Genomic DNA, 19,058 nt, shown 5'->3' with positions numbered 1-19,058 from the left:
TTCAAGCCTGAGGCTGACCGAGGAAGACACACCTGCCTAACCGCGTGGGTTGAGTGAATGTGGCAGCAGCCAGCCTCTTAACTAGTCAGGCAGGGCGGGGTAGAAGTGGGCGCCTGCTACTCTTGGCGAAGAGGAAAGCTGTGGCTCCCTCCTGGGTCCGAGGGGTCGTGGGGAGAAGTGCTTCTGAAGAGTGGCCCAAGCCCCTTTTTGTCGCGCCTCTCCACAAGGAGCATCCTTCAGCTGGCCGCTCTGGAACTCTCTGGCTGGTTTTGTTTGGTCCCAGCTGTCCCGCCCATCTCTCCCGCCCCCGCCATCCCAGTGCCTTCGTTCCCGAAGCTGCCGACCTCTCTCTGCTGGAATCGCGGGCCAGGCAGGACCTTGGCTGCAGACTGCACCCAAGAGTTCGGTGACATCTGTCCAGCCGGGTTGGCACCCTCCCCGTTGTGCCTCTCACTAGCAAAGTTTCTCTCAGGAGAAGAAGCCCGTCTAGCCTTTTCTTGATCCTACAGAGCGCGCGCACTCTGCTTCTCTCCCTGGAGACCGCGCTGGTGGACAGAGCTGTGACAATACTGTCCCGGACCCGGCTGTCTCGAGGGCGGGGCTCGAGGGATCCGAGCAGCCATCCTGAGAACCCTGGACTCAGCGGCGGTCCTGAGAGAGCGCGGGCGAACAGGCGGGCAGGCGAGCTAAAAGCCACAACCTAGCAGTAGCTAGGGGACCTGCGCACTGAATCCCCAAAGGGACTTTCAGGCTGAGCCCCCTCTTCTGCCCCGATTCGGTTCTCCGCTGACTTGAGAGGGCACACTGGTCACGACTCCTTGCGAGGAGCTGCTGAGTGTCGGTTCCCCAACAGAGTGGCTGCCCCCTGCCTGGGGTCTGCGGAAGGAGTCGCCGGGGAAGCAGCTGTTCTTTCTCATGGCTCTTCGTGCGCCTGGAATTGGACTCCCGACTGGGCGCTGGGCGCTGGGCTGCTTTTGTCTTGTTCAAGTTTCACAGCACACACGTTGATTGGAATCCCGGGCCAATCAAGAGCCAAGTTCAAAGTGGTACTCCAGGGCGTTCCATCCCAGACTCCAAGTCGAATTTGTGTCTAGAAGAGAGGGGTCTCCTGCTCTAACTAGTGGATCTCCGTCCCATAACTGGACTCACCAGAGTACTCCCCGCTGATACCTGGACTGCAGTGGCTACTACAGGGTTCTCTTGGGGATGGGTGGAAGGGTGCTCTGAACTCCAGACCACAACACTCAGAAAGAACGTCGACAATGGACAGAGTTTATGAAATTCCTGAGGAGCCAAATGTGGATCCGGTTTCATCTCTGGAGGAAGATGTCATCCGTGGGGCCAACCCCCGCTTTACCTTTCCATTTAGCATCCTCTTCTCCACCTTTTTGTACTGTGGGGAGGCTGCATCTGCCTTGTACATGGTTAGAATCTATCGAAAGAACAGCGAAACGTACTGGATGGCATACACTTTTTCCTTCTTTATGTTTTCATCCATTATGGTCCAGTTGACCCTCATTTTTGTCCACAGAGATCTGGCCAAAGATAAACCGCTATCGTTATTTATGCATCTAATCCTCTTGGGACCTGTTATCAGGTGAGCAACTTTTTAATCTCTTCTCCATCCTCACCCCTACTCCAGACTTGTTCAGAGAAAGATGAAACTAATAATATTTACAAGATTGTTACTATGCCTGTAATCTAATCGATTCTCCCATTCCCTCCCACTCTTGGCTTCCCTGTCTACCATCCAAAAAACTTATCTGAAATCATAAATGCCACCATCATGAACATGTGGCATGTACTTGTGCACCAAAACTATGAATGCCGTTGATAAGACTTCATTAGACAATGTTTGCTGTCTGGATTTGGGTTGTGAAAACTAGTATAGAACCTAAACAGGTGATCACCCTGTGCACACTGGCCATAGCGACAGAGTGTGTAATTTTCACTCTGCCTTCTGGACGCTCTGTAAATTGGATGAAAGTCTGTCCCCACCACCACCACCTTCCATCACATCTCACATTCCGTTTCTGTACCCTGAGCTGCTTGGGCTGGTGCTACTGCTATTTTCAAGTTTTCCCAAGTAATTTGACATCTGGAAAAATACCTTAAACCATCTGTGGTAATCTGGTACCCCCAGCCCAATGTAGTTCACTTTTCTGTCAGTCCATCAGGCTCCTGTTTATCTCTTTGTATATTTCTGCAATAAAGGCACATAGCTGGGGCCGGGCGCGGTGGCTCACGCCTGTAATCCTAGCACTCTGGGAGGCCGAGGCGGGCAGATTGCTCGAGGTCAGGAGTTCGAAACCAGCCTGAGCAAGAGCGAGACCCCCGTCTCTACTATAAATAGAAAGAAATTAATTGGCCAACTAATATATAGAGAAAAACATTAGCCAGGCATGGTGGTGTATGCCTGTAGTCCCAGCTGCTTGGGAGGCTGAGGCAGGAGGATCGCTTGAGCTCAGGAGTTTGAGGTTGCTGTGAGCTAGGCTGATGCCACGGCACTCACTGTATCCTGGGCAACAAAGCAAGATTCTGTCTCAAAAAAATAAAAAATAAAAATAAAAAATAAAAGCACATAGCTGGGAGGGGGTGAAGGAAGATAGTCCATCTCTCTATGTGGATGCAGTAGCACAATGTCATAGTATCAAGTATTTCCATTAAGATTGCCTTGAAAGGAAGAGAATGTGGTTAATCCTAGGGAGACAGGTATCTGTGTCAGCAGTCTCCTCTGGATGTTATGGAGTTATCAAGGTAGGGAGACATTATAAAAACTTATGAGTTCAGGCCGGGTGCAGTGGTTCATGCCTGTAACCCTAGCACTCTGGGAGGCCGAGGCGGCAGGATCGCTCAAGATCAGCAGTTTGAGACCAGCCGGAGCAAGAGTGAGACCCCGTCTCTACTAAAAATAGAAAGAAATTAGTTGGCCAACTAAAAATATATATAGAAAAAATTAGCCAGGCACCGGTGGCACATGCCTTTAGTCCCAGCTACTTGGGAGGCTGAGTCAGGAGGATCACTTGAGCCCAGGAGTTTGAGGTTGCTGTGAGCTAGGCTGATGCCACAGCACTCTAGCCAGGGCAACAGAGTGAGACTCTGTCTAAAAAAAAAAAAAAAAAAAAAATTTATGTGTTCAAGAGGGAAGAATGGACCAAGCTTGTCTTGATTGCAAGAGAGGCAGACACCTGCAGTCAGCTGAGGAATATGGGTCAGAGTGTTGCAATGGGAAAAGATCATTAGATAACTAAACACAGTCTGTGAAACTGATTAAGAAGGGAAACTCCCCCCTTTATAAAATATCCTATCTGTAAATATATAATTTGTATTTGTCAATTATACCTCAATAGGCTGGGCGTGGTGGCTCAGGCCTGTAATCTTAACACTTTGGGAGGCTGAGGCGGGAGGATCATTTGAGCTTAGGAGTTCAACCAGCCTGAGCAAGAGTAAGACCCCGTCTCTACTAAAAAAATAGAAATTAGCTGGACAACTAAAAGTATATATATAAAAAATTAGCCGGGCATGGTGGTGCATGCCTGCAGCCCCAGCAACTGAGGGGCTGAGGCAGAAAGATTGCTTGAGCCCAGGAGTTTGAGGTTGCTGTGAGCGAGGCTGACACCATGGCACTCCAGCCCGGGCGACAGAGTGAGACTCTGTCTCAAAAAAAAAAAAATATATATATATATATACCTCAATAAAGCTGGAAAATGTTATTATCAGTATATTTTTTTTTTCTCGTGGACGAGGTTCTGGGGTCCAAAGAGAGGGGGGCCCCAGAAGTCGCCCTTTTTTTTTATATTTTTATTTTTTTTTTATTTTTTATTTTTTTTTCTTGTATATTTTTTAATGGAGAGGACTTGATTAGGCTTTATCAGAGAAAATATAAAATATCAACAGAAACAGTGGCCTGGAGTTCAGGTTGCCTGGAGTCTGGTCCTCCCTCTGTCATTGACTAGTGTGTCACCTTGATAAAATCTCTGAGGATGTCTCTGGCCTCTGTTCCCTGATCTGTAAGACAAATGGGTTGGGCAGATCATAGGTCTCAAACACAAAAGCTTGCAGGAGCCAGGCAGGTATCATAAATGAGTGAAATGGGACAAGTATAAGAAAAATAGTAGGCCGGGCATGGTGGCTCATGCCTGTAATCCTAGCACTCTGGGAGGCCAAGGTAGGAGGATTGTTTGAGCTCAGGAGTTTAGACGAGCCTGAGAAAGAACGAGACCCCAACTCTACTAAAAATAGACAGAAATTAGCTGAACAACTAAAATATATATAGAAAAAATTAGCCGGGCATGGTGGCACATGCCTTGTAGTCCGAGCTACTTAGGAGGCTGAGGCAGGAGGATCGCTTGAGCCCAGGAATTTGAGGTTGCTATGAACTAGGCTGACGCCATGGCACTCTAGCGCGGGGGAACAGGGTGAGACTCTGTCTCAAAAAAGAAGAAAAAAAAAAATTAGCCGGACATGGTGACCACCTGTAGTCCCAGTCACTTAGGCATGGATTGCCTCAGCCCAGGAGTTTGAGGCTGCAGTGAGCTATGATTGGGCAACTGCACTCCAGCCTGGGCAACAGAGGGAGACCCTGTCTCAAAAAAAAAGTCCTTTCCAGTTCTGAGTCGTTGAAGCTGTAAATGGAAGACCTCTTCTGGAACTTGGAACCAAAAGTTTAAAGATGTCACTAAAAGAGCCAGGAAACCATTCTTCTTTCCTGTTTCAAATGCAAATTGAGTTAACGGAGCAAGAACTCTCAACATGCAAATTTCAGCAAGTTACCCACCCCCTACTCCACCCCTGTTTTGACTTAACCTTTGTTTGCTTTGTGGCCTCCCAAGCCCTTTTTTATTTCCACCTGTCTGTATGTAGTGTTGAGTACTGTTTTTCATTTTTGTCGTTTAGCTTCTGCTAGAAATGATTGGGAAGCATTTAAAATCTCCGGCAGCTAAGCCCACAGCAGGGAAAAAAATAATTAAAAACTCATAAATTCTACTCTTGATTTACTTATTTTCAAGGCCAATTACTTTTTAGGTAGTTAGGAACTTGATTAATGCTATCAGGCACATGAAGGTGTTTGTAGGGCCTGGCTCCCTCACATAAACTGCAAGCACACTTTTGGAAATGAAAATGTACTGTTACTTACTGGAGCTTACAAGCAAGACAAACACCCTTACTGAAACCAGTAAATAACCTTAAGAATAGAAGCATAAACAGCATTTCATGCCACCACTTCCCCTGATAATTTATTCAGCAATAACACTGATGGGTTTGAGTTAAAATCTAAAATCTTTGGTTGAATTTGCACTTAGGCATTTTTCCTGAATAAGAATAAAGTGTTACATTTTCTTCTCTGTTTTTCCTTACTTATTTATTTATTTTTTGTGAGACAGAGTCTTGCTCTGTCACCTGGGCTACAGTGACATGGCATCAGCCTAGCTCACAGCAACCTCAAACTCCTGGGCTCGGGCGATCCTCCTGCCTCAGCCTCCCAAGTAGCTGGGACTACAGGTGCACGAGACCTGGCTAATTTTTCTATTTTTAGTAGAGATGGGGTCTTGCTCTTGCTCAGACTGGTCTCGAACTCCTGACCTCAAGCGATCCTCCCGCCTCGCCCTCCCAGAATGCTAGGATAACAGGTGTGAGCCACCGCACTCGGCCTCTTCTTTGTTCTTTCTTTTCATCTTTTTCTCTCCCAGGTCTTAGAGTTTGTTCCTAAAGAGTGGAAGTTTCAAACTACACGCTTCAGAGTGGTACACATGCATCAATGTCAGGGTGATCTGTGGAGAACAGCAGGCAGCACATGTTTCAAACCTTCCTATCTGGAGCCAAAGCCTAGAGAGCATATAAATCTCTGAGCTTGGCTTTGGTCTATTTTTCTATTAAATTACATTGCTGTTATTGTTATTCTCTCCTCCCATAATTTCTCACTCTGTATTCTTTTCTTCCTTCTCATTCTTTCATTTACTCGGCAAATATTTATCAAATACCCACTATGCGATAAGGGCTGTGAACAAGATAAACACAACCCTCGCTCTCAATCTATTGGGGAAGATGTCTTAGTTTCCAACACAAATGTTCTTCCTGTCATAAGAAATAGTCCACAGTGTCTATTCATTTCAAGGTGAGTGGGGGAAGTGGTAACTTGGGTGTTCCAAAACAAGATATTCTAGTTGCTTCTATTCTAGCCACTACATCAGAACTGCTAATGACTTCAGATTTACATGGGGGAGATGGGAGGGATATAGTAGGAAATGTGATCTTATCACTATTTCAAGGATGATAAGCTCTCATAAGGATGTTTTCTTTTTTGTAAAGAATCTACTTTAAAAGGCTATTGTCCCCAAGCAGACCAAGAGGCACAAAAAGTAACCTTTACAGAAATCTTTTGAGATTCCCTAGGTATATAGTTCATTTGGTTCTGAGTTGTCAAGGCTTTTAAATACCTTTGTTGCTTAGGTGGCTTCCTGTATATATGGGATGTTTTTTTCTTATCCCTCCCAAGACCTTTTGGCTGAGACAGTGAATAGTTGTGGGTGCTTTCTTGAAAAAGCAGAACCTAAAAACTTCAATTATGGAGCTGAATGCTTTGAATAAAGAATGGTTTTACCTCAGGAACTTGAGGTGTTATGACAACCAGGACCTTTTAGAACTTTCATCATTCTCTCTCAACACAGTATTGGCTTTTATGTTCAAGGCACTTTTCTACCACTATTCTTTTTTTTTTTTTTTTTTTTTTTTTTGAGACAGAGTCTCACTTTGTTGCCCAGGCTAGAGTGAGTGCCATGGCGTCAGCCTAGCTCATAGCAACCTCAAACTCCTGGCTCAAGCAATCCTCCTGCCTCAGCCTCCCGAGTAGCTGGGACTACAGGCATGCGCCACCATGCCCGGCTAATTTTTTGTATATATATTAGTTGGCCAATTAATTTCTTTCTATTTATAGTAGAGACGGGGTCTCGCTCTTGCTCAGGCTGGTTTTGAACTCCTGACCTCGAGCAATCCGCCCGCCTCGGCCTCCCAGAGAGCTAGGATTACAGGCGTGAGCCACCGCGCCCGGCCACTACCACTATTCTTAAAAAGACAAAACAATTCCTTAAGTCCTCAAAGAAATACTTCCAAAATGGTGTTCTTAGGTCAGTGACCAAACAAAAAAAGATTAGCTCATGTAACTTGTAGAAGACATGACCAACCCTTTGACTCTTGAGAAATGAGCAGAACAAAAGAGAGAAAATGGCAAAAAGTGGCACAACCTCCCCAAGTTATTTTATCCCCTCATTACAACCTCCTTTCCCAGGACAGCTTTAGTTAAGTTCCCATGATGCTTTACTTCTGCAGATGTTTGGAGGCCATGATTAAGTACCTCACACTGTGGAAGAAAGAGGGGCAGGAGGAGCCGTATGTCAGCCTCACCCGAAAGAAGATGCTAATAGATGGCGAGGAGGTGCTGATAGAATGGGAGGTGGGCCACTCCATCCGGACCCTGGCTATGCACCGCAATGCCTACAAACGTATGTCACAGATCCAAGCCTTCCTGGGCTCAGTGCCCCAGCTGACCTATCAGCTCTATGTGACCCTGATCTCTTCAGAGGTCCCCCCGGGTAGAGGTGAGTGGGGTCAGGAGAGGGGAGGGCTCCACTGAAATCAGGGTCTTAGAAGTCTAGACCCCAGCTGTCAATATACTGGCCACTAACTTCATGTGGCTATTTAAATTCAAATTAAATAAAATGTAAAAGTAATTTCCTCAGTAATACTAGCTACATTTCAAGTGCTCAGTAGCCACATGTGGCTAATAACTGCTTTGTTGAGCAGCATAGATACAGAATATTTCCATCATCGCCAAAAGTTTTATTGGACTGGTAGACAGTCAGAGAACTTGAAGAGTCAGGAATCTCAGGCCTGTCAGATTGCTTAAACTGGGATAACCTGTGTAGACTAAAAATGCCATAGATAAACCCTCTCTGGGTCCAGAAGAAGCTAATAATATGAGCAGTTAGTAGAATATTTTCCCCTGCCCAGAGTGTTTAAGTTATGCTGTTAGTTTGATTTTTGTGTTTCATTTGTTTAGGGATGGCTGTCTTTAATAAGAGGTTCCCAAATATTACTGATCATCAAAATCATGTGGTAACAGAATGGGAGAAAAAAATCTGTAAACTACCCATCTAACAAGGGATTAATAACTACAATATATAAGGACCTTCAACAACTCAACAGGAAAAAATCAAATAATCTCATTTAAAAATGGACAAAGGATCTGAATAGTCATTTCTCAAAAGAAGACATACAAATGGCCAACAGGTATATGAAAAAATGCTCAACATCATTAGTCGTCAGAGAAATGCAAATCAACACTACCATGAGATATTATCTCAGTGCAGTTAAGATGGCTTTTATCAAAAAGACAGGCAATAACAAATGCTGGCGAGGATATGGAAAACAGTTTGGAGGTTCCTCAAAAACTAAAAATAGAACTACCACATGATCCAGCAATCCTACTGCTGGGTATATATCCAAAGGATGGGAATTCAGGCCGGGCGCTGTGTCTCACACCTATAATCCTAGCACTCTGGGAAGCTGAGGCAGGAGGATCACTTGAGGTCAGGGGTTGGAGACCAGCCTCAGCAAAAGCAATACCCTGTCTCTACTAAAAATAGAAAAAAAAATTAGCTGGGCAACTAAAAGTAGAAAAAATTAGCCAGGTGTGGCGGTACACACCTATAGTCCCAGCTACTTGGGAGGCTGAGGCAGGAGGATCGCTTGAGCCCAGGAGTTTGAGGTTGTTATGAGCTAGGCTGACGCCACGGCACTCTAGATCAGGCAACAGAGTGAGACTCTGTCTCAAAAAAAAAAAAAAAAGATTATCTGCACTCCCATGTGTATTGCAGCACTAGTCACAATAGCCAAGATGTGGAATTAACCTAAGTGTCCATCAGCAGCTGAATGGATAAAGAAATTGCGGTGCATATGCAAGGTGGAATATTATATAGCCACAAAAAATGAAATCCTGTCATTTGCAACCACGTGGATGGAACTGGAGAACACTATGTTAAGTGAAATAAGTCAAGCACAGAAAGACACCTCTCATATGTTCTCATGTGTGGGAGCTAAATATTAAAAATAATTGATCTCATGGAGACAGAGAGTAGAATGATGGTCACCAGAGGCTGGGAAGGGTAGTGGGGAATGGGGGGGATAAAGTGGGGATGGTTAATGAGTACAAAAATATAATTAGATGGGTAGATAGAATGAACAATATTTGATATCACAACAAAGTGGCTATAAACAACAATAAGTTAGAGTATACTTTAACTGAAAGAGTAGAATTGGAATGTTCCTAACACAAAGAAATGTTAAATGCCTGAGGTGATGGATACCTTAATTACTCTGATTTGATTGATTCACATTGTATGCCTGTAGCAAAACATCACATGTACCCTATAATGATATACAACTATTATTTACCCATAATATTAATAATTAAGGCTGGGCATGGAGGCTCACGCCTGTAATCCTAGCACTCTGGGAGGCTGAGGTGGGAGGATCTCTTGAGGTCAGTAGTTCGAGACCAGCCTGGGCAAAAGCGAGACCTCCATCTCTACTGAAAATAGAAAGAAATTAGCCAGACAACTAAAAATATATAGAAAACATTAGCCAGGCATGGTGGCACATGCCTGTGGTCCCAGCTACTTGGGAGGCTGAGGCAGGAGGATTGCTTGAACCCAGATGTTTGAGGTTGCTGTGAGCTAGGCTGGTGCCAGGGCACTAACTCTAGCCTGGGCAACAAAGCGAGACTCTGTCTCAAAAAAAAAAAAGGGGGGGGGGTGGAGAGAAAAAACCAAGAAAAAAAAAAGAATAAAATCATGTAAGTTTCTTTTCTTTTTTTTTATTTATATATAATATTAATTATCATACTTTTTTTTCTTTTTTAAAAAATCTTAGTGTAAAAAAGTGTTGTGGGATGTAAGTTTCTTTTTAAAATTACATTCCCTCCCCAGACATGATCAATCCCAGAGGATGGGGAGGCCAACAATCTGTATGACCAAAAAGTTGATTCTGAACAGCCACATTTGGGAACCACCACTGATTTAACCATTTTTGCCAATGCCAGTGGGGAGGGGAAAAAAAAGGTGTAGGAGGAATACTAATGAGAGTCAGGACCTGCTCCAAGTTCTGACCTTCACTATGGTCTTTGGAGGAAGTTATAAAGCAATCATTGCCTTAATTTCCCACTTGTAAAAGAGGGATCCTGAAATGAGTAAGACCTCTAGGAGAGGATGAAATGTGAGTCAGTGTTTTCAAAGTTGAGAAAAAGTGCTGTTAATGAGTTGTAACAGCCTGAGATTGGCTTCATCTGCTTGAGCAGGAGCTGTTATAGGTGTGGATACAGCTTTGGACTATTTCCTTATTATTAGGTGCTGACCCTGTTTAGCAAATTCCCATGTCTCAAATAAATGTAAGGAGGAAATTTGCCCTCTTTTTTCTTTTTCTCCACTAAGAATTATTTCTGAAATTCTGGTGATTTTGAAGCTTTTCACATACATATAATTGACAATAGTTTGAGGAGAAAACTCTTTGTAAATAATGATGCTTTTCCATCTGAGAATTTTAAGGGTCATCACAAATCATCTAATTAAAATATGTATGCATTACAAAAGTAATAATGCCCAAACTGAATGACCTACAGGTAATTGTATATACACAGAAAATTTCTGAAAATCTGTGTAAGAAACTACCTCCAGGAGTGGGAATGGAAAGTCAGCGGACTTTTACTTTTACTTTAAATTCTTCTGTATGGTTTGAAAATTTTTTCATGATCATGCATTACTATTTTTGGTCATCATTTTTTTAATTATAAAAATGAGACATGGCTATGGTAGAAATGCAAAACCATACAGAATAGATATAAAATAGGAAATGTAATCTCACTTCTCAAAGTTAATCTCTGTTAACCATCCAGTATATATTCTTCTGGACTTCTTTCTACTATGTAAAAATAAACATACATACAACATATATATGTATATATTTTTGCCCCCAAATATACTATATAAAACATTATATTCAGCAATGTCTTTTTTAAAAGTACATTATGCCAGTACATCTTTTTTCAACAGTTATTTATAGGTATATATATAATAATAAATGTACATAATATATAACAGTTAATACATAAAATATATTTAACATTTATTTAATATGTATAAATATAAATATACATATTTCTAGGTGTTCTATCAGTTTTTAAGTGACCTGATTTTTTAAGTGCTAGGATAGTGCCTGGGTAAAGTAAATGCATCTATTACACTTTTGGAAATGGGATAATGATGATGAAGAAGGAGGAGGAGGAGGGAAGAGGGGAAAGGAGAAGAAGAAGGAAGAAGACAGCATTTTCTAGGTTCTAGGGGCATTTCTCTAAGCCCTTTACTTGTAATTTTTTCATTTGATCTTCACAACAACCCTATGAGATAATTATTATATCCCCATTTTACAAATGAAGAAACAGAAGCACTGAGAGGTTAATTCCCCAAGGTCCCATAAGTAGTAAGTGGCAAAGATTGGATTGGAATCCAAGATGTCTTCCTTCAAAGCCTATATTTATAACTTTATTTATTTATTTATTTATTTATTTATTTATTTATTTTGAGACAGAGTCTCGCTTTGTCGAGGCTAGAGTGAGTGCCGTGGCCTCAGCCTAGCTCACAGCAACCTCAAACTCCTGGGCTCAAGCAATCCTACTGCCTCAGCCTCCCAAGTAGCTGGGACTACAGGCATGCGCCACCATGCCTGGCTAATCTTTTCTATATATATTAGTTGGCCAATTAATTTCTTTCTATTTATAGTAGAGACGGGGTCTCACTCTTGCTCAGGCTTGTTTTGAACTCCTGACCTCGAACAATCCTCCCGCCTCGGCCTCCCAGAGTGCTAGGATTACAGGCGGGAGCCACTGCGCCCAGCCCTATATTTCTAACTTTAGCAGTATTTTGATCTATTATGGCATGAGTCCGTTTGTAGGGAGGCAGATGGAAAGTGTTTTACATTTATTGACAACATCAGGTTTTCTTCCTCCTATTATACCACTCTCAGTAAATGAGTTCTAATGTAAGGGAAGGCATCACCACATTTGGCTACATAAATGCTCTGACATTCATTCCCAGCTTCACAAGGAACATCAGCTCTTTTTTTTTTTTTGAGACAGAGTCTCGCTTTGTTGCCCAGGCTAGAGTGAGTGCCATGGCGTCAGCCTAGCTCACAGCAACCTCAAACTCCTGGGCTCAAGCAGTCCTTCTGTCTCAGCCTCCTGAGTAGCTGGGACTACAGGCATGCGCCACCATGCCCGGCTAATTTTTTCTATATATATTAGTTGGCCAATTAATTTCTTAATTTCTTCCTATTTATAGTAGAGACTGGGTCTTGCTCTTGCTTAGGCTGGTTTCGAACTCCTGACCTCTAGCAATCCTACTGCCTCAGCCTCCCAAGTGGCTGGGACTACAGGCATGTGCCACCATGCCCGGCTAATTTTTTCTATATATATTAGTTGGCCAATTAATTTCTTCCTATTTATAGTAGAGACGGGGTCTCACTCTTGCTCAGGCTGGTTTCGAACTCCTGACCTCAAGCAATCCGCCCGCCTCGGCCTCCCAAAGTGCTAGGATTACAGGTGTGAGCCACAGCGCCTGGCCAGAACATCAGCTCTTACGGATGGAACTTTGAGTGGTTGAGAAAGTCTAGAGTAGCCACTTTGGGAGTCTCCCCTTCCAGTCTTTGAGATTCCAACACTCTGCTTACAACTGAAGAACAACTCAGGAACAGAGGTGTGCTTCCTTTTGGATTTTCATGGAAAAATCTTCACTTTTCTTGCCCATTGGTTGACATCTCCATACATCTAGTTTCTCTGGGTCCAGTGTCATTATAGGAACAGAAAGCTCCAGCTTTTCTTTTGGATGAGTATTCCTTAGGCTTCCCACTTTCCTTGAGAGCACTAGAGTTTTCTTAGTAATCAGAATCCTTTGACATAAAGGAAGAAAAGGAAAGGGCCATCTGTGTGATCTATAGTTGAGGTTTAGGTAGAGCAGGTTAGGGAGCATCCCATTCTAACATGTAGTGCTGGGGATGCCATGGGCTAAGACACAGGGAATTTTGAGCCACACTGCTGGAATTTCAGGAATTCCTAAAGCATGGGGGTAGATGAATCGATATTGCCGATGACGCATATGAGCAACTCTGGAGTATCTCAGTGAATTGGAAAACTCAAGCACATAAATAGATATTCAGTGATTTCCACAAGCTGTCACACAGCTGAGCCAAGGATTTCTAATCCTAGGTATTTTATGCTGCCTCTCTAAACTCAGAAGTCTTCATTAATTCCACAAACATTTATTGAGCACCTACTATGTTCTAGGTAATGTGTTAGGCTCTGAGGATACAGCAGTGAACAAAATAGACACAGTCTTTTCTGCCCTCATGGAATTTCCAATACACCTTTTTTTGTTTGTTTTTTTTTACACGTTATCTTGGAGAATGAATTTTTTTTTTTTTTGAGACAAAGTCTTGCTCTACTGCCTGGGTTAGAGTGCTGTGGCATCAGCCTAGCTCACAGCAACCTCAAATTCCTGGGCTCAAGCGATCCTCCTGCCTCAGCCTCCCCAGTAGCTGGGACTACAGGCGCCCCGCCCCCCAAGACTCTCGGCTAATTTTTTCTATTTTTAGTAGAGACCGGGTCTCGCTCTTGCTTAGGCTGGTCTTGAATTCCTGACCTCAAGTGATCCTCCTGCCTTGGCCTCCCAGAGTGCTGGGATTACATCCAGTACATATTTTGATACATGTCACTGGAGTTAATCATTCTAGAAGCACATACAAACAAGGTTAATTCCTTGAAGAAGACGTACATCAAAGAAGGAATTTCTATTAGCAAGGGCATTCCTTATGAGTTTCCTAAGACTGGATTTTTTCAGATAGAGTTCTCTCTGCCTTACTCAATGTTAGCCCGAAAGCCTGCCTCATCAGGTAGGTCTGCCCAATCTCTTTATGTTTACTCTTCTTTTTTTTTTTTTTTTTGAGACAGAGTCTCATTCTGTCGCCTGGGCTAGAGTGCCGTGGCATCAGCCTAGCTCATAGCAACCTCAAATTCCTGGGCTCAAGCAATCCTCCTGCCTCAGCCTCCCGAGTAGCTGGGACTACAGGCATGCACCACCATGCCCAGCTAATTCTTTCTATATATTTTTAGTTGGCCAATTAATTTGTTTCTATTTTTATTAGAGACGGGGTCTCACTCTTGCTCAGGCTGGTTTTGAACTCCTGACCTTGAGTGATACTCCTGCCTCGGCCTCCCAGAGTGCTAGGATTGCAGGTGTGAGCCACCTCGCCTGGCCTGCAATATTTGTCTTTTTGTGTCTACTTCATTTCACTTAGCATAATGTCCTCTAGGTTCATCTATGTTTTCACAAATGGCAGGATTTCCTTCATTTCATTGCTAAATAATATTCCAACGTATGTGTATATACCACATTTTCTTCATCTGTCAACAGACACTTAGGTTGTTTCTATATCTTGGTTATTGTGAATAAAGCTACAATACACATAGGAGTGCAGATACTTCTTTGAGATACTGATTTCATTTCCTTTGGATATGAAGTGAAATATACCCAGAAGTGGGATTGTTGGATTGTATGGTAGTTCTGTTTTTAATTTTTTTTAATTACATACTTGAGCTTTATTTTTGCATTTGTTTACGTATTATTTGCATGGAAGTACTTGTAGGTGATATTTTTCTTTTTTCTTTTTTTTTGCTGGTAAAGATTTTATTATGAGATGACATTCTAAATTCAAAATAAATATTAATCATCATCTTTGTTAAGTTGTATGTATAAGTGCCACATTGATTCTCATGTTTTTAATCTTGAAGTAACTTTATAGAGAAATGAGGAGAAAATCACATAATTAAAGAAATACGAAAATGGGATGATTATAAACCATTCACTGGAGAAATTAGGGTTTAAATTGATTTTCATGTCTGAAATAGAAGAGAAATAAATGCAGGCTGGAGAGTTGCAAACACTCTTGAAAAGAAGTGGAATGATTTTTTTCTCCTTATTCAAGATCACTGCTAACATAGAAGAGTTAGAAGATTTTTGGATTTATTTTTTTTTGAAATTTTAATTAATATTTTAATTTTCTGAAAATCTGTTTTTAATTTTTTGGAGAACCTCCATGCTGTTTTCAATAATGGCTACACCAATTTACTTTCCCACAGATGATGTACAAGCATTCCTTTTTCTCCACATTCTCACCAATACTTATTAATTGTCTTTCTTTTAAGAGTCATTCTAACAGGTGTGAGGTGATAGCTCATTGTGGTTTTGATTTGCATTTCCCTTATGACTAGTGATGTTGAGCACTTTTTCATATATCTGGTGGCCATTTATATGTCTTCTTTGGAAAAAATGTCTATTCAGGTGTATGCTATTTGTTTACATAGCTGTGATTATGTGTGCATTTTCTCTGTACTGGGGCTCTCGAGTTCCACCTATCATCTCTCTGGACCTCTGGGTGTGAGTATAGGCTTCACCACCATCATTGACTGTTTTTTTCTGTTTCTTGTTTTTTTGTTGTTGTTTTGTTTTGTTTTTCTTTACAGCTGTGCTAATGGTCTTTTCCCTGATATCTGTCACCTATGGGGCTACCCTTTGCAACATGTTGGCTATCCAGATCAAGTATGATGACTACAAGATTCGCCTTGGGCCACTAGAAGTCCTTTGCATCACCATCTGGCGGACATTGGAGATCACTTCCCGCCTCGTGATTCTGGTGCTCTTCTCAGCCACCTTGAAAATGAAGGCTGTGCCCTTCATAGTGCTCAACTTCCTGATCATCCTCTTTGAGCCTTGGGTTAGGTTCTGGAGAAGTGGTGCCCAGTTGCCCAATAACATCGAGAAGAATTTCAGCCGAGTCGGCACTCTAGTGGTGCTGATTTCCATCACCGTCCTCTATGCTGGCATCAACTTCTCCTGCTGGTCAGCCTTGCAGTTGAGGTTGGCGGACCGAGACCTTGTTGACAAAGGTCAGAACTGGGGACATATGGGCCTGCACTATAGTGTGAGGTTGGTAGAGAATGTGATTATGGTCTTGGTTTTTAAGTTCTTTGGAGTGAAAGTGTTACTGAATTATTGTCATTCCTTGATTGCTTTGCAGCTCATTATTGCTTATCTGATTTCCATTGGCTTCATGCTCCTTTTCTTCCAGTATTTGCATCCGTTGCGCTCACTCTTCACCCATAATGTAGTGGACTACCTCCACTGTGTCTGCTGCCACCGGCACCCTCGGACCAGGGTTGAGAACGCAGAGCCATCCTTTGAGGCTGAAGAAAGGCAAAGCATTGTCTGATTCAACCTTCTGGGTATTCAGGGATGGGTTGGGGGTTGCCAAAAGCAACTATATTGAAGGAGAGGGTGAGGCTCATGAGTGAGTACCCATCAGGACATTTTCTTGAGTTTTCTGTTAAGCCTGTCAGAAGAAAGAGCAACCCCCAAACAGGTTTAAAAAAAAAAAAAAAAGATTTACTGCTATGTTTGGACACTCAGGGTATTCACTATATAGTTGGAAGGGTCAGAAATACCATTCACATCCCTCCTACCAAGGTCTGTTGGGATAACGTACCTCTTAGCACCTTAGGCTCTCTGTGACCTTCCAGCTCTGCCTATTTGCTTGAGTCATGGCTCAGCTGAAGACCCAAAATCCCACTAGAACATATCCTGACTGATCAGAGGATGTGACAACTTACAAACTCTGGATGCCTCCCAGGAAACAGTCTGACTAATGTGGAACCTGCAACTGTGAGTGTGGCTGGAGTCTTTTAATTCCAATGAGAAACTCTGCTAAGGGAAAAGTCCCACTATTAAAAGAGCTGCTCCTCAAACCAATTAGCACTTGTTAGGATTCAGTAAGGACCTCTCTTTTCAGTGGCCTTCCTAGGCACGCTGTAAGGAGGGAGTGCAGAGTCAGATTCCTTCAGGGCATAAGCCACAATGATTCTTTTTCTCAGGGACCTGCATGGGCCTCCAGCTTGTCAAGTGGAATGGCTGAGTGAAACCTCCCACATAGTGCCTCATTAACAGGGATTCCCTCCAACCCATCTTTTCCGTGCTCTTGGCATTTTACTACTTGGTGTGGACCTCAGAGAAGCTGAACTGTAATTGAAAATGTTTCTGAAGTGTGGAAGAAATGAAGACTGCTTTGTGTTTGCTACTGTCCTGAGTATTTTGTTGATTTGGTTTTTTTTAGAGGAGAGAGAAAGTAATAATGACTGAGACATCACCTTCATGTTGTTTGGGGTTGGGATGGGTGGCTAACACTCCAAGGTAGAGTGAAGGTGGAGGAGGAAGACCAGATTCAATCTTCATCAGTACTGGTTTCTGCCTACAGGATTTTACTTTTGTAATACGGAGCATATGTTTTATCAACCCTCTGCTCATTCCTATACCCCCAGAGGATGAATACATGTCTCCCTTTCTTATGTATCTCAATGTTTACATCTCATATCAGTTGGCTATTTTGATGGGAACATCAATTGAATACCTCTGAGGTAACCAAGGAATTGAGGTTACTAAGGCCACTGCCTATTTGGCCTGGGTATGCCAACATTTACCTAACTAATGCTTACCCCTCACAGACCAGGAAAATGGGAAGAATTCCTAGTAGCATGTACGAGTTGTGGCCACCACAATGCTTCAAGGAATTGTAAACAATTTGACCTAAGGCTTCCCATCCCCATCCAGTTTTACTCTTGAGATCATGCTAAGAATTTATCTTTAGCCCTTTCCCCTCCTTTTATCCAGTGTCAGGACATTATGTTGGGGGAGCTCCTTCTTCTAAGTCGCAGAACTACTAACCAGAATTATTCTATTTCCTGCTATGGCTAGTGTGGTTTTCCCAACTTTGGCCACCGTTTGGGGATAAAAGGATTGGATACTTAATTTGGGAGAGAGTGTAGTGGCTTGCTTTGGAGTAGCAGACACTTCCTTTTTCAACTCCAAATCCCCCATTCCATTTTTCACGCTGAAGAGACTTAGGTTGTTGTTATATAAAGTTCACACTGCTGTCTTCTGACTGTGTTATTCAAAGCGAAAGAAATAACTTATCAGACCTCCACTGCCTCTTTAGAATTCAAACAAGAATTTCTCCCCAGTGGTCACCATGCCCTCAATTAAGAGCAGGAGCAGTGTGGAACAATAATTGGGTCCATAAAAGCCATGTGAATCAGCTACTTAAAGGGTAGGTGCTGTGGAAACGTGGAGAGACACACACACTGAGCCAGGCATGCCAATTAGGGCTAGAGTGGAGATGCGCAGGGCAGAAAAATGTACCTCAGTACTGGACCAGGCATAATTTTCCCTCTACATATCCTCCCCAGCCTCCTGACTTAATATCCTGGGAATGCAGGTAGTTCAGGGAAAGGGTGTGGAGCAGCGTCTGACCTGAAAAACCTGCTGCCCTCACCCAAGGTGATACATTATGCAAATGAATCCACAGAACTTCCTATAGAGGCGGTGGCCTTTCTGTTGCACAGAAATCTTCCAGATATACAGGAAAAGAAGGAATTGGGGAATATAGTAGTGGGGCAGGGGAAGTACCCACTTCCATTTGCAAACAATTTTTTTTTTTTTTTTTTGAGACAGAGTCTCGCTCTGTTGCCCAGGCTAGAGTGAGTGCCGTGGTGTCAGCCTAGCTCACAGCAACCTCAGACTCCTGGGCTCAAGCGATCCTCCTGCCTCAGCCTGTCGAGTAGCTGGGACTATAGGCATGCGCCCCCATGCCTGGCTAATTTATATATAGTCCTTTGTGAATTGTTTTAATATGTTATTAGTTTCAGGAGTATTTTCTGAGTTGTGGCTGTGTTCATACCAAACATTCTTTCTCCCAAACACTGCTTATCAGGGGGCACCACTCAGTTACCTCTAGAGAGAGATCAAGTCCTACAAAGCCAGGGATGAAAACTGAGTGTGTGGCCGGGTGCGGTGGCTCACGCCTGTAATCCTAGCACTCTGGGAGGCCAAGGCTGGCAGATTGCTCAAGGT

General features: G+C 43.0%; 1 protein-coding gene across 1 annotated transcript; it reads left to right on the top strand.

Moving 5' to 3' along the window:
* Positions 1–18,626, top strand: XKRX (XK related X-linked). Its single transcript, XM_012767395.2, has 3 exons — positions 1–1,597; positions 7,327–7,595; positions 15,623–18,626. The coding sequence occupies exons 1-3, from the start codon at positions 1,263–1,265 to the stop codon at positions 16,366–16,368; spliced, it is 1,350 nt and encodes a 449-aa protein (XP_012622849.1). The 5' UTR covers positions 1–1,262; the 3' UTR covers positions 16,369–18,626.
* The last annotated feature ends 432 nt before the right edge of the window (positions 18,627–19,058 follow it).

This window comes from Microcebus murinus, chromosome X (assembly GCF_040939455.1).
Source record: "Microcebus murinus isolate Inina chromosome X, M.murinus_Inina_mat1.0, whole genome shotgun sequence".
In the NCBI taxonomy this organism is placed as follows: Eukaryota; Metazoa; Chordata; class Mammalia; order Primates; family Cheirogaleidae; genus Microcebus; species Microcebus murinus.
Note: the sequence above shows the minus strand (reverse complement) of the source record. Positions and strands in the feature narration are given on the sequence as shown.